General features: G+C 35.6%; 1 protein-coding gene across 4 annotated transcripts in view; it reads left to right on the forward strand.

The window, feature by feature from the left end:
- LOC110023995 overlaps positions 1-26,015 on the forward strand; it is a 58,715-nt gene that overhangs the window by 24,072 nt on the left and 8,628 nt on the right. The window contains exons 5-19 of one of the 4 annotated variants that reach the window (XM_020723682.1): positions 1,601-2,321; positions 2,449-3,507; positions 3,645-3,750; positions 5,109-6,730; positions 7,095-7,221; positions 7,367-7,475; positions 7,560-7,643; positions 12,069-12,548; positions 12,719-12,814; positions 13,558-13,722; positions 13,802-13,975; positions 21,742-21,855; positions 21,969-22,151; positions 22,258-22,302; positions 23,131-23,188. In XM_020723682.1, the coding sequence (XP_020579341.1) occupies positions 1,601-2,321; positions 2,449-3,507; positions 3,645-3,750; positions 5,109-6,730; positions 7,095-7,221; positions 7,367-7,475; positions 7,560-7,643; positions 12,069-12,548; positions 12,719-12,814; positions 13,558-13,722; positions 13,802-13,975; positions 21,742-21,855; positions 21,969-22,151; positions 22,258-22,302; positions 23,131-23,148 (5,103 nt within the window). In that variant the 3' untranslated portion in view covers positions 23,149-23,188. Of the gene's footprint in view, positions 1-1,600; positions 2,322-2,448; positions 3,508-3,644; positions 3,751-5,108; positions 6,731-7,094; positions 7,222-7,366; positions 7,476-7,559; positions 7,644-12,068; positions 12,549-12,718; positions 12,815-13,557; positions 13,723-13,801; positions 13,987-21,741; positions 21,856-21,968; positions 22,152-22,257; positions 22,303-23,130; positions 23,189-26,015 lie in introns of those variants that run through there. The other 3 variants (XM_020723680.1, XM_020723681.1, XM_020723684.1) reach the window with 3 other exon arrangements.

Raw genomic sequence — 26,015 nt, forward strand, 5'->3', positions numbered from 1 at the left:
CCGATCAACTTCAGCCACCGGTTCAGCTAGGACAGCCCCCAAATCACTTGGTTGATATCAAAATGTGTTGGATCCCATAAATATTTGGTTCTGTTTAGCACATTTGGAATTCCTCAATGATTAGCTCAATTCGTGCCATGATATCCTTATGTCTTTGTTCCATATGTTAGTCAAGTTGAATTAAAGTATACATGCATTTCTGATTTCAACTATGAAACAAAACACACAATATTGATTTTTCAAATAAATTAGTTAACTATAGATTTTTCTGGTATCATTGTTCGAACATCCGTCCTATTGATCTATGTTTGATTCTTAACAAGCTTGTTGTAGACTATCATGATGCTTGGTTTTTGTCTATTGCTAAGGGCTTGTTTGGGGTCACTTTTATATTTTATTTTTGTATTAGCTTTTATATTAAAAACATGCTTATTTAGTGTTTTTTTTTACTTTTAAAAATAAATTTTTTTGTTTTTAAAAAATACTTGAAACATCTAGAAGTTGTTTTAATTGTTTTTAAAAACAACTAAACTTGCTATATTGTACCAAATTTGTTTTGTTTTAGATAACTATATGGGTGTGGGTGTGGGTGTGGGTGTGAGTGTGGGTGGCGTATTAGATAACTAGGAGGTGGAGAGACTCTCCCCATGAGCGGCAACCCTAACCCAAACACTTGGGCTGACCGGCCCTTGCATCCCTTGCTGAACCCGGCCACTTCCGCAACCGGGTCAGCTAGGGCCGCCCCCCCCAAATCACTTGGTTGATATCAAAATGTGTTGGATCCCATAAATATTTGGTTCTGTTTAGCACATTTGGAATTCCTCAATGATTAGCTCAATTCGTGCCATGATATCCTTATGTCTTTGTTCCATATGTTAGTCAAGTTGAATTAAATTATACATGCATTTCTGAATTCAACTGTGAAACAAAACACACAATTTTGGCTTTTCAAATAAATTAGTTAACTATAGATTTTTCTGGTATCATTGTTCGAACATCCGTCCTATTGATCTATGTTTGATTCTTAACAAGCTTGTTGTAGACTATCATGATGCTTGGTTTTTGTCTATTGCTAAGGGCTTGTTTGGGGTCACTTTTATATTTTATTTTTGTATTAGCTTTTATATTAAAAACATGCTTACTTTTTGTATTATCTTTTATATTAAAAACATGCTTATTTAGTGCATTTTTTTTTACTTTTAAAAATAAATTTGTTTGTTTTTAAAAATACTTGAAACATCTAGAAGTTGTTTTAATTGTTTTTAAAAACAACTAAACATGCTATATTGTACCAAACTTGTTTTGTTTTCAAACTTAAAAAACAAAAGAAAAATAAAAAATATAAAAAAAAATCAAAAGTGACCTCAAATGGCGCATAATAGTAGCACATGATCCACGACTACTATTCGATGATGAACGGAAAAAAAAAATGCTTCATTCGAGTGAATAGAGGTCCGCCCTTTTACTCTCTAGCAATCATATGAGTATGCATGTTTTTTTTTTCTGCTTTTAGTTTTTTAATAACATCATAATAGGCCTGATTATCCTCTTTGGGACTTCATTGCCACAATCATGATTGAAGTTTCACTGGTGCTTCTAGAATTTGGCTTCAGGTGATCTCAGAGGATTGGAACAGTCAAAATATTCCTCTGTGGAACGTTCTTCTTTTGGATCAAAATATTCCAGTTTTCATTCCTTGTCTAAGAATCAAGGAGCAGTCAACTCGGTTGAGTCATTAGATGGGTTAGGGAGATCTGAAGAGCTTAAAAATAATCTATATTCTTATCTTCCTAATTTGATGGGACATACTTCTATGGAAAAGCCAGTGCAAAATGATATGAATTATGAGCATGAAAAGAGAAACTTAGTGGTCAATGGTCTTCATAGAATTGGTATCGAAGGTTTAGCACCTGTTCCCATCCCAGTGATATCTGAGAACAATAGTTTACATGCCGTGAAGCGGACTTCTGAATTCATGAACATGAAGACACAACATTCAACTTCAAATGGCCAAGGGAAAAATGTTGTTACTCAACTATTTTCTAATGATATCATATTCCCAGGGAACTCTGGAAATGCATCTTTTTCAGACACGCCTTTAGGACCTAAGAACTTTTTTCGCCGTGGCAGCGATAGTACCCAATCTAACTCATCAAATGAAGCATTTGGTGTGGAAAGGAGTGGATGTGATCTGTGCCTCGGGCAACCATCTCAGCATAAGCATTCTTCTAAAAGTTTCTCTTCAACAGCTATGAATTTATTATTGCAGAACGCATGTGGGTCCCGAAAGCTCCAACAACAAAACCAATTGTCTGATAAAAGTAATTTTCTTTTTTTTACAATTTTTTTTATTCTCAAATATTAGCTCAAGTAATTTGCTCAGTTTTTTAACTTGGTAGATTCTTCTTTTATTATTTGTAAATGGTGATCTCCATCACCTTTGTGCAGATGATTGTGTCAGGGAAGTAAAGAGGGCAAGGCTGAATCAGTCATATCCTCTTATAGAAGCATCATCCACTGATAATAGAGGACCGGTACCTGCTGGATTTCGAACTACCACTCCTCTACACAACTCTGAGTCAGAAGATCTTCTGACCTATGCTAAGGACTCATCAATCTCGTTGTTTCTCTCACACCTTACTGGAGGAACGGGCTTATTAGACATATCTAACAAACTGCATGATGGAATAAGTAGTATGACAAGTTCTATTCATAATGATTTGCTATCTTCTAAAGAAAACAATTCTCTACATACTGGGAATGAAATTAGTGAAGCTGGGAAGGCACCCTCCTTTAGCGAGTTTGATTATTTTAATGTTAAAGGAAACCCCTCTGTTGTTATCACTGATAATGGTTGCAATATAGTGGGAAGTAAGATAAATAGTAAGCAGATTGATGATAGAGGAGTTGGTCCCCCTTTTATTAGTGGGCAGTGCTTTCACCATTGTCCTGTGGGCATGGGAAAGTCGTCTTTGTTTTCTAGTAAATCATTGAGAAGCTTTCACCAGGGAACTAATGCTAAGAACTCAAATAAACTGGGAAACCTGTTTACCATTGATGATGGGTGTCATCATAACCATGGTTCTGAGATTCAAGCCTCCCATCGGACAGGTTTATCTGATTGCCGACATTCAGAAGCCCCACAAACTTGTTCATCTATAAACTCCAATTATATTTCAGAAACAAGTTGTTCGTCATGTAAACGTGACATAAACTTTTCAAACCACTTGATGGATGGGAATTTAAGGGGGTCAGCTTCTGCAAGGCATGAAAGCTTGATGGCTAAATGTAAACAATTAAGTAGCTCATTTAAAATGAAACAGCATGAAAGACTTTGCTGTCATTCAGCAGTGGAACCACAATGGAATACATGCTCTGATTTCTTTGTGGACCACAAGGATGTAAATTATTGTGAGATTCATAAAAATGCATCAGACTTGTATTCATTGCCAAATTGTGACTGTAATAATCATTTTGGGGCTTCTCATTGCAAATGTGATTCAGCAGGTGTGACTTTTATTCACTTACAGACTTGTAACCCTTGATAAAATATATAAAATCTTTAATCATACCGACTGCCCTATTTGTGAATGCCATTATTCTCTTATCTTTCTTATTTATTTATCATTTTTATTTTTGTGCAGCTGCAAACAAATGCTGCACCCTTGCGGCTTCGATACAAAGCAAGACTCCAAGCTCAGCGTTTTCTTCTTATCATATTTGTTGTTCTGATCACCATATTTGCTTTAGGTGGATATACATGTCACTTTGCTATTTAAGTTATTTAAATTTTATCGAACTGTTTTAAGGAACTATTATTATTTTTTCATCTAAAGCATGAAGTATATGCATTTGTTTCTAAGCCTCTTGAATTTTTGAAAATTATTGCATGCTTTTCTTTAAGGCCAGACTGTAGCCACTCTGGGACTGTAGATGTACTCTTCTTATTCCTGTGCGCTCTATCATGTTCTTGGGTTAACTGTTAAGCCAATTTCCTTCTGGTTACAGCACTACTATGTACTATTTTTGTGGGTTATGTTACGCCAACTGTTGTATGTAAATGATTTTCCTATTCGCTTTCCTGTCTCTTTCAAGAAATTCAAATCCACCAGTTTATTTGTGGAGTTTGAATTCAAAATTTCATGCATTTATTGATAAGTTGATACTTAAACTTAAATTCAGCTGATTTTTTGCCAGCCTTTATCAATTAATTTCGCGATGAGGAACCTATAATTAGATGTTTTATGGCTTATGATTAATTCCTTTTGATTAATTGAATGATTGTTTTATTTTTCAATTTTGTGTGTGAATGTTTGATGCATGATTCCTTTGAACATGGTACTTGTATAACCTATTATCTTCTTTTACCATTGTAATGTCTTAGTTTCTTAATTTGATAAATACATTTTTATGCTAATTACTTACATATATAACTTGTTATTTGCTTGTTAGTGTTTTTGATTTTGTTCATATTTATAAAATTGGAATCCAATTGTCTATATTGCTATTTAAATGTGGAATTTTATTTTATCAATGTCCCCAACATCTCAATTAAAAGGAAAAAAAAACCCAACAACTCATTGGCCTTTACGAATATTAAAGTCTTATATTTTTGATTTCTATGGGTTGTTTAGAAATCCAAAAGTTAAAATTCCTAAAGCATAGAATTATTTATAGTTGTTATTGTACTCTGTTGCAGTCTTAATTTATTCGGTACTGATTAGGTTAATATCCAAACAATTTTTTAAATCGAATCAGTCTAGAATTTGCATATGGTTTTATTTAGATGGCCAGTCATCAGATCTGGCCATTTAGGACGATCTTAGCAGTGCTGGAACAGTAGTTGAATGGTGTGTGAGGGTGGGGGTGGGCTGGGTGCAAGCATGGCTTCAGATTCTCCAGTTTTAAGATTCATCTTTTCTTTTTTTAAATTTTTAAAGAATGCTTGAATTCTTAGTTATTGTCTCATTGTTTTTTCTCCCTTTTCCGAACAGATTTAAGCCTTCTTTTGTCTACCTTAAAATCTCCTCAGCTTTTTTAGATTCGTGTTATATTATAAGATTATTTTAGTTGAGTATGCATCTTACATGCTTACCTTTATTTGATAGACCAAGGGATATCTTGATTGATACATCTTTAGATAATGTTCAGCATGAAATGTGTATCCACAAGGCAGGAAATCATCCGGTCTCTGGAAATTGTTGCTGTGCTATCATATCCAAATGTCAGTCAGGTGGTTGTTCTAGTAGGGGGGCTGTAAGCGCTGCTGATACCATCAATGATCCAAGTGTTAATGGGAAATTAAAGCGCCTAAATCCAACCCTTGATGTGGATGAGTCATTTCAGAAAGAAAGAATGGTTGGACTAGATCAATGTTCATGCTTTAAGAAAATGGCTGTCATGCAAAACAATTGCCAGACTGGTTTCTGGAGGGATGTTTCAGGTAACATTATAGGATATTCTGCTGCTCCTCCTGACAATCTTGTAAAGGGCTCAGAGGTCCCTAGAGTTGACAGACTGACAGAGACTGCAACTAAAAAGTCATACACAACTTTTGAAGCATCCACATCCTTGGATGAAGGACAGATGTCCAACTTTTCAGGATCTTCTGCTCCTGTAATAACTGAAGTTTCAGTTGAAGTCAACAAGAAAGAAGCCCAGGTTTCAAATATTGACCCTATCATTATTTTAAATTATTCTGAGGTTGATGAAGGATCAGCAGTTGAGAAATGCAGTTCCTCTATTGAAATGCTTGACACTGGAAAATATAAAGAAGTCCCTGATACATTTTGCAGGGTCTTAGCTAGTAAATCTAGGCATGACCACATGCCAAGCCATTCATCCGCTAATATTATGAATGAGTTTAAAATTAAAGGCTCATCCAATCAAAAGAGTGCAGGAAATAGCATTGGTAGATTGACAGATCAAAAAAATAATTGTCGGAGAGCTCAGTTAACTAGTGATCGGGAATTGGGGAATAGAAAGGAATCTTCCAAACCTTTTATGTTGGACAAAACATTTTGTAGATCAGTTTTCCATTTTGCACCTTCCAGGCCTCTGGACTCCGTTGTTGAAGCAAAGTGTATACAATCATCAAAACGGGATGGAGTTTCTATGCATCCTGAAAATGTTGTTGAAAGCACTGACGTAGTTTCTAGCGGATCCTTCAACATGAAGCGAAAGATATCTGATTACGCCTCCCCCAAATTCATATCTTTAAAGAAGTTGGGGAACCAAAATTTGCAGTTGAAAAATATTAAACAACCTACTGATAAATCAAAATTTTCACTTGCAATGGCAGGGAAAATTAATTTTACTTTACATAAGAAGAGCCATTCATATCAGAGGTTGAATTATCTAAATGGTGAAAGACCACCAAAGTATGTGTCATTGAGTTCTATAGTGGACTCTAGGAACGATGAAACAGAAGCTTCAACCATAAGTAAAAGGCCAGTTGTTTGTGGAAATTCTGGTATCATTTCAAGTGGAGAAAGGAATGCTCTGCAAAAACCTGCTAAAATAGTTCCGCTTAACTTGGTTCTTAAAAAGGCTAGAAGATGCAAGAGCAATTGGGAAGTTAAGCATAAAATTTCTCTATTCTCAAAATTGGAATCTGCTGATGAAAAGGACCTGCGATGCAGTGAGTTGTCCTCTTTCAAATCATCGGATGACAGTGGGAATCCATATTTTGGTAAAAGTGGAGTAGCTTCAGGCAAACTTTCCATGTCAGGTAAATTAAGAAAATTGCTATAATTAATGAAATTTGTGTAACTTGCTACTAGTTATTTTTTTAAATTGCAGTTTGTGTTGAGTAATAGAAAAGTAAAATGCACACGAATGGTTGATCACACAACAAAGAATACTTGTATTCCTGTTGTTTCAAAATTTAGCTTTAAAAGGTAATAGGATTGATTTAGGTGTTACTTATTCTGTTATTAAACCATTCTTAAAGTGTAACGACTGGATGTTAAGATCGATGTGGTTAGCTGAGGTAAAAATGCTTCATTTTTGTTAGCTTAATCTGATTTCTGGCATCTTCAGTGCTTTTGAAATATGCTTCTCTAATGGTGTAATTTAATGCAATTTTGGTACAGAATCTCAATTATCAGATTTAGTTCTTGGGAAAGCTATAAAAGGTGCTTGGTATGCTAACATAAGATCTAGAAGCATTTCCGAGAATAAAGTCGGTATTAGCAAGCAGTGGCAAATGAACAGAAGAAGGTATGCGATATGCCCATAAGTTATGTGCTTAGGAAGGCCATTAGGGTTGTGGAGCTGCATTCTATTTAACGATTTTATTTTTTTAATTTGAGTATTTCCCTTGTCACTACAAGAGACACTGATATTTATTATTCATTATTTCAAGCCGTAGTGTGCTCTTTTCTGTTGACGGAGAAGCATTGTGTTGTGTTTGTGGAAGCTCAAACCAAGAAGAAATCAATTGTTTGTTAGAATGCAACCAGTGCATGATTAGAGTGCGTGGTTTGTGAAGTTTCCCTTTTTTGTTATCCCTGCAGCTGTTTTTAAGCATTAAGAAAATGTGAAAAAATGCTATGCAGGTGCACCAGGCCTGTTATGGTATTTCAAAATTTCCTCAGGTTCTTTGGTATTGCCGACCTTGCAAGACAAACTCTCAGAACATTGTGAGCAATAAATAGCCAATTTACATTTATGAAAATGTATAGATTATGATGCACCGTGATTATAACTAAGATGGCTTTTTGGTTTTATTCTTGAAGAATATTTATTAACGGTAGAAGTTAAAATGCACAAACATGAGCTAGTATGCAATCTATAATTTGAGTTTTCTTGAACATTTTGTCTGAATTATCATTAAACGCGTGATCTTGTGCTAGTGTGAGACTATATCCTCCAGAACAAAGTAAAATCTCATTCTGGGGAAGTATTTGGGATACACATTCTCTTTTGTCTTTGGGAATATACAATGATTGTCTCTTGCTCTATTTGGTAACCATTATTCTGTGCTTGCTTCCAGTCATGAGGCTTTTTCAAAGGCCACATTTCTGGCAACTTTATTGGAGATGATTTTGTCTTTATTTTTGGCTGTTCTTTTATATTCTTCTTCTGTTTTCTTCTTTTGGGTTAACACTTTCCTCAGCCTAGTAGTTTTTCTTCTTGTATGTTATTCCATATGATGTGTGATATATGATTTGATTTGACGTCTTAATATTCTTCAGTGCCATTTCATAATTTTAGATAATTTGTGAAAGGATTTTGAATCTGGATGTCATTCAACTAATAGATTACTTTTTAGTTTGGTCTTGGCTTGAGAATGACATCTTTACTTTTTGCTGATTGACTCATCCAGTGTTTTGATCCGCTTTGGTGACTTCTCTCCCAAGGCATTAATCACTCTGGGGATTCTAATCCAACAGAGGTCGTGACGCTGCATTCTCTCAGGAGCTGTGCTATAGTTGTACGGCACGTCTGCCAGTCAACAACAGTTCTGTTGATAACAGTAGCAGTAGCAGTTTTAGCCATTTCAGTAGTGCCAATAATATCAAACTAGATAATGACAACATTAACAGAGCAAGAAATAACATCTGGTTTTAACTTAGTTACTTTCACTTGCACTTGTTCACCCTGTCTTCATCTTTTGAGGAATAGTGGAGCACAGGCTGAGTTGGTTGATTTCTTTCATTTGTTTGTATTCTTACGATTCTGTTCTTGGGAGAACATTTGAGGTAGTTGCATGAGAAATTTTATTAGTTTTGCTTAGTGTTTTTTAAGGGCAGTTTAGTATGCTGCTCTTCATCCTTCACCTCATCAGGAGGACTAAGCAAAACAAGAATAGGAGGTGACACCTCTTAGCTTAGGAAACAACTCAATTTTTAGTAGCAATAAAGCATTTAACACATGATATAGTTATGGTCTAGCATGGCAGCTTCACCTCGTTCTTTACCCTCATGCTAGAGTTTGCAGTGAGGAGAATGTTACCCACTTCTTCTTGCGCCCTTCTATCATCGCTCCTCAAACTTGTGCTAAGGTTGACTTTGACGTCATTTCCTATATGAATGCTAGGAGGATCAGGAATGTTGTTTGCTTAAGCATAGCATCCCCTCAGTGACGTATTTTTTTTGCATTAGCAGTCTAAATCTTTAGGATGGCACAATGATCTCAACAACATTTTCAGAAGGACATGATCTCAACACTTCTTCAGGATTTTGCTTGTTATATAGCATGATGACTGCAACTACATGCCATGTTCACTCTACTAGTTTCTCTTGCATTCAAGCTTGATTGTAAAGCTGTTTTGTTGAACTTGTGATTGTCTAGTTTTCTTAAAAATTTTCTTTGCGGAACTCATGATTGTTGACCTCATTTTCAGTGAGGTTTTAGTTTCTTCCTCCTAGAATCTAGGATCTAGCTTCATGAGCTTCTTATTGACTATCCCAGCGGACTAGTAATGGGGCCCATCATACATAAAAATTCAAGGGAAGTCCGGGCAAGTGATGTGCCGCTGCGGACTGCCGTTCTTGCTACTCATGCCACGCCGACAACATAGCTACGGACGACAGTTCTATAGATGCCCTCGGTGGAAACACAGATCAGACGACTGCAACTTCTTCAGGTGGGCAGACAACCCTTCAGATTTTACGGTATCCCAATTGGACAATGTTGCACGTGGTTCAATGACATCACAATCGGAGAATATCACTTGTTGTGCCACTGTTTCCCAACCGCATAATGCTGCTCGGGGTTCGATCGTGCACCAATCGAACTACGGTGCTCGTGATATGTTACTTTTGCATTTTAAATTGAATGTTATAATCGTATTATTAATTTTAGTTTCAATATGTATTTTGATTTTAATGTGGTATCTTGAATTCTATTTTAAGTGAAGTGAGCGTGAAAATTTTGTACTGTTACGAAATTATTATTATTTTTCGTTATCAACTCTTTAATGTGAGTTCTTGCGATTCTTATGCATTTTAGATATCTAACAACAGAAGTTTGATATTTACACTTACACAACAGTTGGGTGTCATAAATCTATGCTTAAAAAGGTATATTTTATTTTTAAAAGATTAATAATGTATATCAATATTAATATTTAGGTGTTAGTTATGTAAATATGTAAAATTTGTCTGGTATGTATGTATGTAAATGCCTCAAGACGTTTTTGTATGTCTCAATTTCTCTGGGTTATTTTTAAGAACAAATTTGAGCTATTTTTTATAATTAAATAAAATTTTTAAATTTATCATAATTTTGTACTGTTATGAAATTATATTTTTTGTTCTTTACTGTTAGATGTGTAACCGTTAAAGTTCTAGTGCAAATAGCAATACTGTGCCTGTCATAATGGTCTTTTATCTACAAAAAAACTGTAAATCAGTTATTTTCTAAACTCACAAACCAAACAGCTAAACAACTTATCCAGAACAGAGGCATAATGTTCATTTATACAGAATCAACTGTTTTTGCAAATCAAAATGATCAACAGATTATCACGATAAGCTGCTTATCTGAATAAGCTGGATAAGCTGCAACTGTCCCAAACAAACCCTTAATTTTTGTGCTGATATTTTTGCCCTAAAGCTTGATAATATGCGTGTTCTATGAAGGCATATTCGATGTTCTGAACGCGCTTGTGTAGTCTATTTTTCCATCAAACATCGATTGAATAACCTAAGCGACGATCGAAGCGATTTTTGTCTTAATCATATGTGTCACACTAGCTGTCCGTCATTTTCACCATGCCGGGTCTTGTCGATCACGGTAGGTCTCTTCTTGGATAATTTCAACCCTCCAGATGAATCAATATAGTGCCATTTACAATTGGGTATAGTTTGGGTGGCTCAACAGTGACTGAGGTGAATCAACTCCCTAGCAGCTTGTTGTAGCACCAGATATTTACCTTAAGGCCTTGGTGAAGAGGGGAATTTACAATTCTTACCAAATAAATCCACTTGCCATAGTGCCATCATCAGTCCGAAGGACAAAAAATATAATTCATGTGGTTATAGAGCTTTACGCTCTTAGTTCTACTAGGTCGCATCTTGGTGTTCATGAGAGTGATAGCTTTCCCTCCTTTGAAGAGTAATGATCAAGTAAGCGATGAAGATTCAACTAGTTGCATGGGAAGGTCTTGCTCCACGATAGTTTCACTTGTTCCAATATCTTTAGATATTAAGAACGTGTCTGCATTGATTTTTACATTTAAAATATGTGAAAAGGTTATAATTTATGCCTTGCTACTACTAATCATTCGAGGTTTTGTGTGGCTTAAGTTCTTGTTGAACTGGAATGTACTTCTCAATTATAAATTGTGTAAAATATACATGTGTTTTGGATCTTAGCAGAGGGTCGAATTTGAAGGCATCCCAATAAATTGTTCATCTTTTAAAATATTTTAGCATAATTTAAATGTCAAGGTTCAAACAAATCTGAGAAAATTTAATCACATGCCAAAAACCCTAATCAAGTGATTAGATTCAACTCTACACCACTTTGGTGTAGCTCCCTTATTAGAGTAAAGTTTGTAATTAGAATTTGGAATCGATTTTGATTTTTCATTGAAATTGTTGCTCTTGTGCTTGTGCCTGCACCTGCTAGCCTTTCGATTGTGGCCACTTCTACATTTTCAAGAATGATTATCCTGATCTTCATATTACTACAAAATCTCAGCACCCTTTAATTGGTGAACACAATGATGATCAAGCTATCTTAGTAGATTGGCTTGTGTGCTTCTCTTTATTTGTATCAATGTCTGCTAATTGTTCTTGATTTATGCATATTATTTTCTAGTTTAAATATTTTTCTTTTGAAAAAAGTCCATAGTGTGCTTTGTTGTTCATCTAGTTTACTGCTAGGCTTGGGCGGATTCTTCTTTTGATTGTCTTCTGCTGCTGTCCAGCTGTGTTCTTCTTTAAATTTCTTAATTTCCTTTTTTTAATTTCTATGTTTTTTTCCCGCTTGTATGTATATCAAAGGCTAGTTTTCCATGTAAAACTGGGGACCATGGATTGCTATTGGCACTGAAATGCAATACTTTTATGATGGCATATCCTTTTTTTCTTACTGTTCCTTCAATGAGGACGCAGGCTTGTGTTCTTTGTGGTTATGATGGAGGAGCAATGACGCGGGCACTGAGAAGCACAAATATTGCAAGAAGTCTTTTGAAAGTCTGGAAAGTTACTGTTGGATCCACTTCAAGGAAAATAGTTTTTCCACATGAAAATATGAAGGATGAAGTTTTGAATGAAAGTTCAATTGAAGCAGAAGAAGCTGAATATGATGAATATTCTTTTCTTCCTCCTTTTGGGTCGAGAAGCATTGAAGCCTGTTCGGAAGATGCTGCTGACATAGATGAGGGCAACCGGAAGAGTACTATTCAAGAAACATATTGTTCGGCAGAAAATGTTAATCTGAATAACAGTATTATTAGAGGAGCATGTGATTCATCTGTTACACAATGGGTGCATGTAGTTTGTGGGCTTTGGACTCCCGGTACACGATGCCCAAATGTTGACACAATGAATGCTTTTGATGTGTTTGGTGTTTCAATCGCTAGTAAAAATATTGTAAGTTTTCTTTGGTAGAAATACATTCTTAATTAATCTCAGTGCAAAAAAAAACTTTGATCGTTTAGTAATTGCTTTAGGCAGTGTTATACTTTTGAAACTCTTCTATGTACTTCTTTACTTTATGAAACTGCATTGGTGATCCTTGGCTGCAATTTCTTTTTGTCCAGGTCTGTTCTGTGTGCTGCCGCCCTGGGGGTTCGTGCATAAAGTGCAGAGTTTCCAATTGCACGGTCCATTTCCATCCTTGGTGTGCGCACCAGAACGTATGTTTGAATAATTGAATGTAGCCGCTTTACTTTTGCTTATATTGTTGGATTCATTGTAATTTATATATTTTTCATTTCATTCATTTTAGTATTTACATTCAGTCATGACAAATACATGTAGTTGCAGATTTTTTTGGGAAAATAAAACCCTCCTTGTACTCGTAGTATTTTGGTAAAGTTTATTTTTACATCCAGAGACGTTGTCTATTTAATTCTGACTGGTGGAAACATTTGCTGTTTGTGCCTTTTCTTGCATATTATTAACTTTTGTTTTGACATTAATTATTAGTAACTAAAACTGTGACTTTGAAGAGTTATTTCATGTTTGCTTTGCTTTTATTAATACACTCATGCTAATTTAGTTTTTTGAAGATGTAGAAAGGGCTCACTTGATTACTTCAAATTAGAAAACTCGTTTTGATAAATTATGAAATATGTTAAGCTCATCATTTGGGCTAGGCACTAGTTTTTTTTTTTTAAAGTTCCAGAAACATCTTCAAAACTTCTTCTACTGTAATAATTTGGCTTTCACATACTTCTTTGAAAACAAATCATCTTGATCTAGAACATGTTTACTATTATCTACATGAAATCAAATGAGCCCAAAGGGCAGACTTAAGATCATCGGGTTTCTAGCATTCTCCATTTTTTGATTTTTCTGGAAAATTATGTTGGACGAGTGAAAATTGGTGCTGATTTTTTTCGGCCATCACTTAATTTCTCGTTTTTCTCTTTTCTAGGGTTTATTACAAAGCGAGATTGAAGGTGAAGATAATGAAAGAGTTGGCTTTTATGGAAGATGTGTACTTCATTCCAGGAAAAACTATCATCATACTGAAAGTCAGCCTATGGATGTGGAAGCACCATGTCCTCGAACAAATGAGTGGGCTTGTGCTCGTACAGAGGTACGTGCTTTATGAAATGTTTTGTTGTCCTTTCCTGGATCAGTATGTTGATCTATACTTATGTGAGTCTTTTACACAGGGATTTAGAGGCCGTGGGAAAGGCTTCAGCCTTTACCATCAGAAGTCATCTAATGATAGAGATGGTTGCATTGTTTCTCAAGTGCAGATAAACGCATGGCTTCACATCAACGGGCAGAAATCAGGCATGAGAGGTGTAAAACCAGCATGTTCTGATGTTGAGTATGATCTTCGGGTAATTTCAAGGTCTTTTAAAAGCTAATCCTTGTTTAATTTTCCAAACTTAAAATAGGACTTTATGGACATAGAAGATAATGTTGTAAATTAGCTGTTTACATTAACACACTCTTTCTTTTACTTATTGGAGCATAGAAGCCTACAATGCTATTTGTAATGCGCGCCAATTTTGACCGTTAACAAGAAAAGAAAAATAAAAAAAAAGTAAAAAAGAAAATTAAATTAAAATTCCTCCTTATTCCTGGCTTTTGCACTGGCGTTGAGGCTTGAAATTCAATTTGACTATTCCCCACGCTCACTTAAGCGACTTGTTTTGAAACCGATCGCTTTTTCGTTTCTCCTTGTCAAAACTACTCGCCTCTTCTTCCTGTTCACACAGTCGCAACCAAACCCCCCACTCTTCTATTCACCCTAGAAAAACCATAGAAGAAGCACTAGAATCCTTCTTTCTCTTCGTTGAAGTCGTTTCCTATTTTCTTCTTTTGTGAGCCACAATTGAAGCCCTTGCTTAGTCCACATGACGCCAACACCCTAAATGCTGCTTGCAAAATCAAAAGCCGCAGGAGCCCCCAGGCTTCAGTCTATAACTGCCTCACACATTGCTGCTCTAATATTCCTTTTATGCCATAGCTGACGCCCTCGTCTTTCTCCCGGCCCACCGAAATTCTTCTCCTGCTCTATTGTTTATGTGAACCGAAGCCGAAAGCCCTTCTTCTTTTCCCCAGTCACTCGACACCACTTCTCTTTCCTTTGCTTGGTAACGCATGAAGACATGGCGACATACAGTGACCTCTAAAATTTCACTTTTCTCCTCCCACTTACGAAACTTAGCCGCACTCGAGCAAGCTGCATAATGCCTTCCCACATGAACGTATCCTTTGTGAGTTCCGTTTTTCCCTAGCATGAAACCTCCTTCCCTCCTTAGACTCACGATAAGTTATGCTTTGCCCCTCTATCCTGTCCATAAGAACGCATGCCCCTCTCTTTATATGAACTCTCTTGTGAATCGAGCCTCTGAGCCCTAGCCCAATTTGCTAGCCAATTCCGTCCTTCCCCATTTCACTGTTTCATATTTTAGATTTTGTTTTGTAAAAAAGAAAAAAAAAATAAAAGTGTAGTGTTTTTGTTGTGTTTTCATTTTTGTTTCATCGCTGATTATCATTATCATCATGAATCTTAAAAAAGGTGTAAAAATGGGACGTTGGGAAAATTTTACTATAATATTCATTCAAGGAAAGCTCAAGTACCCGTCCTTGGGAATTAAGCATTGTTCGGTGAAATCGCAAACTATTTTGAATTCTTTTTAATAAAAAAGAGGCGATTTAAGTATCTGTCCCGGAGAACGTGAGTATTTGTCCACTGAATTGAGTACAGTTTAGGGAAAATAAAATACGTATTAGGGTAAATACTTGTGTGCGATTGAATCTTTTTGCAGGAACATTGAGGACTTATATTATTTTTTAGGATGTGGGTTGAAATAATTATTTTTGCTTCTCTGCCTTAGTGTCTCAGGACACTGACTAGCGAGTCTTTTAAGACTGTGAAAATGTTGACATTATTCTGTGCTCCCTAACGGGTGTTAAAGCCAGGAGGTTGCCAAATTTTTAGGTGACTTGAACTACATGAACATGTAAAATATTTTAAAATGTGGATCATTTGAACTTAAAAATAATTTCAATATGTTCTTTTAAAATTTAGGCTCTTAGGGCTTAAAAATAATATGAATCAGAACTTTTGAAATATAGGATTTTAAGACTGGTAAATTATTTAAAAATGTGAATTTGGATTTCAAATGATTTTCAAATGTAAAATTGGCCAATTATGAAGCTTGAAATGTGGGCTCATGAATTTACAAAAATAATTCAATTATGCATTCTTGAACTGTTGACCATCAAAATATACTTTCAAAAATTAAAAATTAAATTAAAATAAATTAAAAGAATTTAAAACTATAACTGCTCGCGCCCTCTCACTTGTGATAACTCTAAAAGAAACATGTCTTCATGGGCGGATGATTGGAACTCCTTATTTTCCTCTATTGCTTCGTCTGCCCCCGGATGGTTCTAAGAGGCCGCAGACAGAAAATCCCTTCCTCTCATAAAACTTCTTTCTTCCACTCCAATACGGGGTAGAAGCTCCACTTGACTTCTTCGGTGAGTTTGAACCACATGGAAACCTTCGAAACTTTGGCCTGTCTGTCCTGCTACAATTGTGAAAGCAAAGAATGCATTGCGACATACATAGACCCCCAGCTCCTTATTCCTTTAGATGGCTCAACTTTAGTTACTTTCCCCACTTCAACTCCTTCGATGTCGTTGTTTCTAGCCAAAGATAAAAACTCACATGATACGCTTGCGACTATCTGAAAGTATTGCAACAAAGACATCTAAACTCCCATTTGCCACCTTCCCCTCTGCCTTGTGCGATCCGACTGGGAGCCCTCACTGGCTTGCCTTCCTACATGGAAGGGAATGACGGGAACACCTACCTACAGAGCATCGAAATTCCCATCTTTCTTCTCCTTCCGCTCTGTATTCAACCGGAAGCCTTCACCCCTCCTCCCCGTGTCGTACTGTTCGCCAGCCCTAGCTGTCCATCTCCCTTGTTCACGGCTTTGCCTGTGCCCTACTTCATGCCTTGCCACTCCACTTACTTGTGCAGCCACTTTCTTGCAATTTCGAGAGTCCCTCCTTGTCTTGCCTTTTAAGCTTCTCGATTTGCTTTTGCTCTAGCCGCACCGCTCAATCTTCATCGCGTCTTCTTGCCGCAATCGATGACGAATTTGCCTCCTCGCTCCTTTCTATTGCGTTGAAAGTCCTCACCCTGTTTGATCCTTCCTAACTTGAACTGAGCCTCCCCTTACATTTCGATTGAAGGCTGAGCACCAAACCGAGCAATTTTTTTTACTGTTCATTTTTTTTTATTTAGTGTTGTGTTGTGTTAAAAAAAAGAAAAGTCTGTGTTGTATTTTCTTATTGTCGTCGCCGATCAACGACGTGGAGGCTCGAAAGGCATATTTTTGGAGATTAATGCGGGAAAATTTTTAAAATGTCCACTTGAGAAAGCACGAGTATCCATTCATGGGGAAATTAGGTGCCGTTTGGGGAAAAGCAGGTCTCATTTGGAAATGCTTTTTTAAATTGGGGCTTTAAAATATCCACTCGTGAGAAAGTGAACACCTGTCAATGGGGAATTGAGTATCATTCGGGGAAAACAAAATACCACTCAGAAATGCTGGTTTATGAGTTAACTCTCTTCGTGCAGGTGCATTGAAGGCTCATTGCTTCTTTCAAGATCGCGGGTTATGTTTATACCTTTTGCTCCCAGGTCGCAGTTTCTCACGACACTGACCATCTCGTCTCTTAAGTTAGTTGGGAATGTTGGCATTCTCCTGGATTTTTGGGTGAATTTTGGACTTGTAAATAAGAAATTTTTGGAATTTTTGCGCTCATAAAATAAAATGTGAATCATGTGAAATTTTAAAATAATTTGAAATTTCAAGCTTATAAAATATATACTCTTAGGATTTTAAAAGTATTAATGTCTCATACTTTTGAAATTTAGGCTTTTTAGGTTTTAAAATGTTTTAAAGTTTGAACTTTGTACTTTATACTGATAGCGTTTTTTTAAGATTTTTAAAATTCTGGGCTGTTAAAATATAAATTTTCAAGACTTAAAATATTAAAATTTAAAGCTCACAAACTTGAAAATATTTAAATAAAATTGAAATCTTCATATTCTTGTTCTTGGAGTTTAAAAATTAATTTAAAATTCAGTTTTGCCGGGCTTAGACCCTTAAGCGAACAAGAGATGGTTTCTTTTTAGAAGCCTAAAATCATAATATTTTTGAAATATTTTAAGCTCCAAATGATTTCAATTTTATAAAATTTTTGTGGTTATGTCCTATGTCGAATAAGATATTTTGAAGTGCGAGTCTACTCTTTAGACTTTGATGAGTACTATTTGAGATACTTTTGAGCTATAAATGCATTAAGGTGTCTTTATAAGCAAGTTAATTATGCACATTTTCAAAATATTGCATGTGCTTCTTGATGTAAATTCCATATTAAATTGTATATAATATAGCTTAAAGTTAGGCAAGTCTGTAAAACTTATGAAACTCTTTTAAGCCATTTGAATATATGGAAAGTTCTTGCATGTGCTTCAATCAATATATATGACACTCAAATATTTGGTTCGAGAATGCTATGCAGGCTAATCGAGCCGCTTCGCTTGTAGGATAGAGTTGTAAGTTTCACCCTAGTTTGATCCTCTTTGCAAGGACTGGAGTTGATGAGTCTTGTAATTTTGAAATCAATGTTTGAATCCTAAAATAAAAATTTATAAGTCCAAATCACTTAGTCTAATCCTTCTATCTATAAGGACATGTGTCGATAGGACTTATGCTTTGAAAAACTTAAATCGACAAAATTGAATGCCCATTAATATAAAATGGTCAATGCTTCGATGATGACCATGTTGATTGAATATTTTAATCAGAGGCCAATGTTTTAAATTAAGATTTTTTAACTAACCAACCAAAAATTCAATTACTAAAAGCTTAAAGCAAAATCCCTTCCACTCTCTGTAACGGTTTGTCGAGGATGACAAATTCTTGATTGACTTCAGCTCACAAAAAATAATGTCATATTAAATGTATCAGTATATTTGCAATCAAAACAATTGCATGCCAGTAAAGACGTGACCTGAGTCCTCTTTTTGCGTTGTTTCTGCCGCCAAATTTCTAACCAGATGGTTGCCGTCAAATTACACCATTATATTACGGTCACAACCAGAGCCTGTATGTTCTCCAATAGTTTTTAACCATTTGAATTGTGAACTGTAAGGATACAATTGATTGACATAATGTCTTATGTTAGATAAAATTGACTTAAATTTGTCCCTTTAGACGAACATCCACCCCAGATCTACAAGGATATCTTGGACGATGCAACCAATGACTACTGACTAGAATCCTTCTGTTAGGTTGGGTTAAATGACTTTTTTGACTAAGTAGATCAGAGACCACAACGACTCGGGATGACAGAACCATAGGATCTTGATATGGTTTCGCTTCATTACCGATCATATGTTTTAAGCTTTAAATGGTGAATTCTACAATTTAAATAATAATTCTGCTGCTATTATATATTAAATATCCAATTCTTAATGATTAGTCTTAATCGAAAGTGCTCTCTTGTTATTGGAAGGGATAATTAACCCTAGGGGCTTGCTCCTATTTGAGTACAATTTGACTTTGACAATTAACCATAGAGACTTGCACATATTCAAATAGTTTAGGAATGATACGAGGGTTAAAGCTAAATTGCACTCAAATAGTTCAGTTTTTGAAAAGCAATCAATCAGGCGACCATGTTTACAGGATATAGTTGTAAGTCCCACCCAACTAATTCAACATTCTCCTCATAAGCACTACAGTTGATGAGTCTAACAATTTTAAATTATACTTCCAAATCGCATATATAAGAATTTGCAAGTCCAAATCACATAGTTTGATTCTTCTTCTCTTAAGGACTAAAGTTAACAAGACTTACATTTTATTGGAATTCAATTGTTAACTTTAAAAATAAATTTTAAGGATAAATGTTTTAAATATCATAATCCTTGATGATGACCGAGTTGATAGAAATTTTCAAGCGGAGCGGTTAATTTTTCAAATCAATATTTCAAAGTAATCAACCGATATAGTTCATGTTGAAGTTAATCACGTAATAGACTTAGGGTTTGTTTGAGGCTGCTTATTTGTGCGGGTGATGTTTTCAAAACGCTGTCGCACCGTTTGTTTTTCGCGTTCGAATAATTTAATCCCAAAATAACGTTATAGGATTCTTAATAGACGGGGATGCGGGATCGACCCCGCTTCCCGCGTCTTCATTTGACATTAGGGTGAAATTTTCTCTCGTGCCCTCTGCTCTCTGCCTCTCCTGCGCTTCATGTAGGAGTGAGGAAGTCGTGACCGCAACCAGCCCTTTGCGTGCTCCAGCTAACTTCGACGACGGTGAGCTTCGGACCCGAGAAGAAGCTTCGGGTGGTGGAGAAGGAGCTCGGTTCCCATGTGAAAAGCCCTCGGGTAGGAGCTTAGGGAGAGGGGAGGACATCTGCGCCGATGGTGTTCGCCCGTGAGGAGCGTAGGCGGCAAGGAGGAGGGCGTGACCGAGCGACAGATGTTTCGCGAAGGCTAGAGCATGGAGCGGGGAGGGTTCGACCGAAGGAGAGGGATCACGGGTTTTGAAGGCATCCATATTCCAATTGGATTTTCAATCTAGGAATGCATATTCTATAGGATTGATAGTTATTTTTGCTCCTTGGCATGATTTAGGTTAAATTCTGCTCAAATCCTCCTACCAAACAACCCCTTTGATTGTTTGAATACTGATAGAATAATTTCAATCAAGATAGAAACTTGTTCTCGTTAATTGTCCTGAAATTTGTTAAATTGTTTTTATTAGAAAATTTTTTTGTAAAAATGGGTTTATATATGATTAAAAAAATGATCATAGAGGTGTCAATCTTTAATGCGTTTACCTGGTTTAGAAACAAGGGAAAAATAATCGTTTATGAAGAATCAGCTGTTCTCCAAACACACAAACCAAATAACCAGTCAGCTTATCAGGATCAGCTGTAGATATGCAGCTTGCTAGGATAAACTGTTTATCAGCATAAACTTGATAAGGTGCAGCTGCCCCAACCAGACCTTTAAGCAAACACCATTTACCCTCCACAATAATTTATCGGGCGTAATAGATTTTTAATTGACTTCAACTCAAAAAGAGCGAATGTCATATCGAGTTCTTCCAATCAAATTAATTTCATGCCAGTAAGGACGTGGCTCCGCGTGGTTTTGCCAATCAAGCCTGCGTATTGCTAGCTCGATTTGCGTAATCAACCCTAAATCAAGCCTCCCCAATTCCTGCAGCTGCACCATCGGCTAGCCACATCAGGTATGCCAACAATTTTATCTAAATTTTAATATTTTTAAGCCCCAAGAGCCTATATTTTAAAAGCACAAAACTTAAAATTTTTTTTTAAAATATTATGAGCCTAAATATGAAAAAAAGTCCATCTCCCTAATACTTTAAGCCCCAAAGTCTAAATTTTAAAATCTCGTGCTTTCAAATCATTTTAAAATTCAAATGGGTCACATTTTATTTTATTTCATAAATTCAGAACTTCAAATATTTTCAAGTTGATTTCAGGTCCAAATTTCCGAAACTTTTGGCAGCTTCCCGGCATAAACTCCCGTTTGGGGGACAAAAGAATGTCATTCTTCCCAACTGGCTTAAAAGACGTGCTGGTTAGTGTCGTGAGACACTGCGGCCTATGAGTGGAATTACAGATTTATTGGAATACTTTGTAGTGTGCGCGCGCGTTTGTGTGTCTGCGTTTTTCTGTGGAAAAAAAATATTTACTCGGTTACCATGCTTTTGCATCTCAATGTTTTCTTATCTAAGCCATAATAATAAATGATCACCAGCATCTTTAGCTTTGATAGATTCACTGCCTCTTTTTTTTATGGCACTTTGTTCTTGTTATTGGCATTTTTTTTCACACTTCCCAAGATTTTTAGTTTACTCCTTGGAACATGTTGCTGCTGTACCATTTAATTAATGCAAGTGGAAGAAAGCCATCTTTCTGAAATTTATGCATCCCTGAATCTAGGAAAAAGAACCATAGCCTTTTTTTTTTGTTGATGGATTTTAGTAAGTTAAGATGGTGGATTTTGTTTTCTTCTGTATTTTGCAGAAAGAATATATTCGATACGAGTTGTCAAAAGGGTGGAAGCGTTTGGTTGTGTACAAGTCTGCCATTCATGCTCTTGGTCTTTATACATCCCAATTCATAGCCCGAGGAGCTATGGTAACATAACTACTTTTACAACCTTATTTTTTATCTAATTAGTTTACTAAACCCCATTGTGTTACTGAGAACTCTTTATGATGTTTATTAGTTGCATTAACCTTCTTTAACAGGTAGTTGAGTATGTGGGTGAGATTGTGGGCCTTCGAGTTGCTGATAAACGAGAAACAGACTACCAGTCAGGAAGGCGACTACAATGCAAAAGTGCATGTTACTTTTTTAGGATTGATAAGGAGCATATTATAGATGCTACTCGAAAAGGGGGCATTGCTCGATTTGTAAACCACTCATGTCTGGTACTTCTGACACCCCCAATCCATCAATACATTTTCATAAGATTTAATGTGTTTATTTCATTTTGATTGACCTCTGAGATTTGCTCTTTCATTTGATTTTGGCTAGCCAAACTGCGTCGCCAAAATAATTTCCATCAAGAATGAGAAGAAGGTAAGCTACCTCAGGGCGTGTTTCTAAATTTGCTAAACAAAGCAGTCTTGGTGCCTTTTTGTTCATTTATTTTATTTTTTAATTTTAATTATTCCATCCTATGCCTGAAATTGATTAAGTCTATGCATTTGCATACAAGATCTGCAAAACCAAGTATCAAATGAAATGATTCTGTTTTGTAGGGGCAATTATGCCATGAAAGGTTTTAAACTACCAACTGAGCATAATGGTCATTGACTAACTAAATGATAATATTGTCAGCTATGTTTATTACCATATATTAACTTAATTCTCAGATGCAAAGTGGCATTGGCAATAGAAATTCACTGTCATACTAATAAAAGGTGAAGAAAGAAAATTTCACCCCTTTTACTCTGAAACACGTGATAGTGATAATGATATTTTGCAAACCAACCTGTAAAAACCGAGTTAGCAATAGGACAATTATAAGAACTCAGTTTATAGTTAATTTGAACCTGACTCATTTACAATCTTTTTATTAACTTAAATTCTTAGTTATGCCCCAATTTCTTTAAATTTGAATTATTTTATTGATTTTTATTTTTTATTTTTGAATGAGAATATAGTTCGGCCTGATTTAGGAGATTCCCACCCATAGAGACGGGCTGACCTTTAAGGCCATTATTTTTGCCTTATTTATAATAGAATTAGAGTTTTTTACTCTATCTTAGTAAAATATATTGTTTAAAACTTTGGCTTAGGAAATTGAGCTTATTTTATGTTATTCAAGGTTACATTTTTTTACATTTTTTTTTTTGTATCTTCTTCCTTTTCAAGTGATTGTACCTGTAGTTTGATTTTGAATAGGTGTTGGATGTTTCTTGAGCTCGAATTTCGCCGGCATGGCCATTGGCCGCCTTCGTATGTAAGATATTCCACAAGGACAATAGCAGCTGCCCCTCATTCTCCAAACCACCGTTTGTGTTTTACTTTTTGCTCATTATCTCACAAATATTCTCAACCCTTTTATTGATCCTTATACATTACCTTAAAAATCTAGATTTATGTCATTTGATATCAAAGTCATAAATACTCTAAATTTTTAGAGATATATTAAACTCCCATGGAACAGGAGTGGCTTTAACCCTATATTTTTCATAACCGTTACATTGTGAGGGAGGAGTGCAAACTTATGATCGATAGAAGCAATTGTAAAAATGTATTGTCTACTTAAATGATGGACAAAATGTATTGTCTACTTAAATGATGGACAAATTGAGTCTCATCACTCGGAAGCATTCCCAATCATGCTTGAACTTAAAAGAAAGTGAATGAGATGAATGTTGACACGAGGCACGTAAAAATGGAGGCATGTTAACAAAGGTTTGAAGTGATGTTGTTCATATAGATGTTCACATTTTATTGGGCGGATCATGACAATGTCATAGGATGCACTTCATGATGGTCACAAAAATACTTATTCATTATAGATGAGAAATATGTTGCACTTCTACCTTGGAATGAATCTGCGATGATAAGTGCTCAAGCATAAATGAGAGCTATAGTGCTTCATCTAATGATTTTATAGCGCATGAGAGGGACAATAGTGGCATTGATATTGGTGATGATGCTAGAAGGAAGTGAGATGGAGGAGCTAATACTCGAGGTAATGCATATCTTGTTGAGGACTTGTAGAATGTTTTGACTGACAACTACTCAGATTTAACATAATTATGAGAGATTTAACAAGCCATAGATTTTTCTCAAAAACAATGTTATCACGACTCACCCGTGGTTTTGAATTAATCAAAACGTGAGCAAATATAAATTTTTGATATTCATTTACTATTTAACAAATGAAAGATTCATTGATTAATTTAAATTAAAATAATATATTTAAATTTACTTCGTTACTGGTTGTTAGCGTCTTCTATAAATATTTTTCCTTCTATAGCTCATTTTAATCACTTAATTAATTTGAAAAATTAGTTTAAAATAATAATGAGCTAAATATGCTAGTGAATACTCAAATTCCTAAACTATAATATTATCATACTAGTAAATGCATTTGGTTACTCACTTGAATGACGATTAATTTGTCATTTGATTTGTCCGGATGTCGACTCTTTTAAAATTAGAAGTCTAAACATGGATATTCAAATTATTAAATTTTAATTAGCTATTAAATTTACATTATTTAAGTTTTAAAATTTCATTATTTTACTTTATGAAATTCTAATTAAATTTATAATATAAATCTAAACGTTTCCTAACTGAAGTTTGTGTGGGTCAATCTTCATCCTTTCTGCTGGCACACTTCACCTTCATCTATTCCCCTCCAAAGTTATACACCTTGAGTTTAATTCAACATAATTTTCATGCGCGCGCGCGTACAAACACACATTATATATATATATATATATATATATACTCCAGGCTAGTTGCCACAAACTTCTATCGCACACTTCACCTTCATCTATTGTATGATCATCATATGAAGTGTTATTTTCTAGTGCCACAAACTTTCTTCTTTGGATATATTATTTCAAAAGTTGGCATTGAAATAGTCCAGGCTAGATGCAGGCAATTTTGAAATGGCCAACGCACATTTCTTTACTTAAGCGCATCGCTTTCATGGGCCTCCTTTATTCTGTGAGAGTTTCATTAAGCATTTTAGTTATATGACGTCTCCATAGAGATAGTTTCTCAATACTGATAGATTTTCATGTTCAAATGAAGTTTGGACTAGTTTTGTTGCTTTAAAGAAAGATATTATTTAGGCTTTAATTTGAGCTTTTCCAGATTTTAGTCAAATGCTTAAGGCGAAGTGTGATGTTTATAATATGAAAGTCGGAGTTACAGAGTCAAGATGAATACCCCATCACCTTCTTCAATGAGAAATTTAATGATTCAAAGTAAAAATATTCCACTTACGACAAGGAATTTTATGCTATAGTGAATGTCCTCTATTATTGGAGTCATCATCTTCTACCTAATGAGTTCTACCTCTACACTGATTATGAAGCTTTAGATTCTTAAACAGCCAAAGCAAGGGTAGGCATGCCTTTTAGGTTAAGTTTCTTTATTCTTTCTATTTGTGCCCAAGCATACAGTTGGGAGTGAGAATAAAGTAGTTGATGATTTGAGCCACTGTCATTTGTTGATTGCCATTATGCAGTCAAAGATAATTGAGTTTGAAGTTTTGAGGGACATTTATGCCATTGATGAGGGCTTTTAAGAGATTTGAGCCCTTTGTCAAGAGAGATATTATGAGTAAAATCGTGTATCTGATGGCTCTCTGCTCTTCTATATTAGGTTATGCACTCGTAACAGTTCACTGAGGGAGAGTACTTTATAAGAGTTCCATTATTGTGGGATGACATGCACTTTCATAAGGATAAATACTATTTCCTTTGTGAAAGAGAACTATGTTTGGCTTCAACTAGTGCAAGAAGGAGATACATATCAGACAATGCAGGGTGTAATATTTAGCTAAGTCTTGAGGGTAGAGTATGGATATATATGTTGACCTCATTTTTTTCGTGAGGTCCAGTATTCCTCGTAGGAGTTAGGATCTAGCCTTAGGGGTCTTCCTGCGACTATCTTAGAACCTTAGAAGTGGGACCCGCCTCGTTTTAGTTCGACCCGCTTCCGTCCCTTTCTGGAGTTTCGCGTGTGTGGTATCAACTTCTAGCACTTAGAAGGATGAAACCAACATGAGGAAACCCAAAAGGGATTCCCTATAGGACCTT

This window comes from Phalaenopsis equestris, unplaced genomic scaffold (genome assembly GCF_001263595.1).
Source record: "Phalaenopsis equestris unplaced genomic scaffold, ASM126359v1 Scaffold000240, whole genome shotgun sequence".
Taxonomy (NCBI): Eukaryota; Viridiplantae; Streptophyta; class Magnoliopsida; order Asparagales; family Orchidaceae; genus Phalaenopsis; species Phalaenopsis equestris.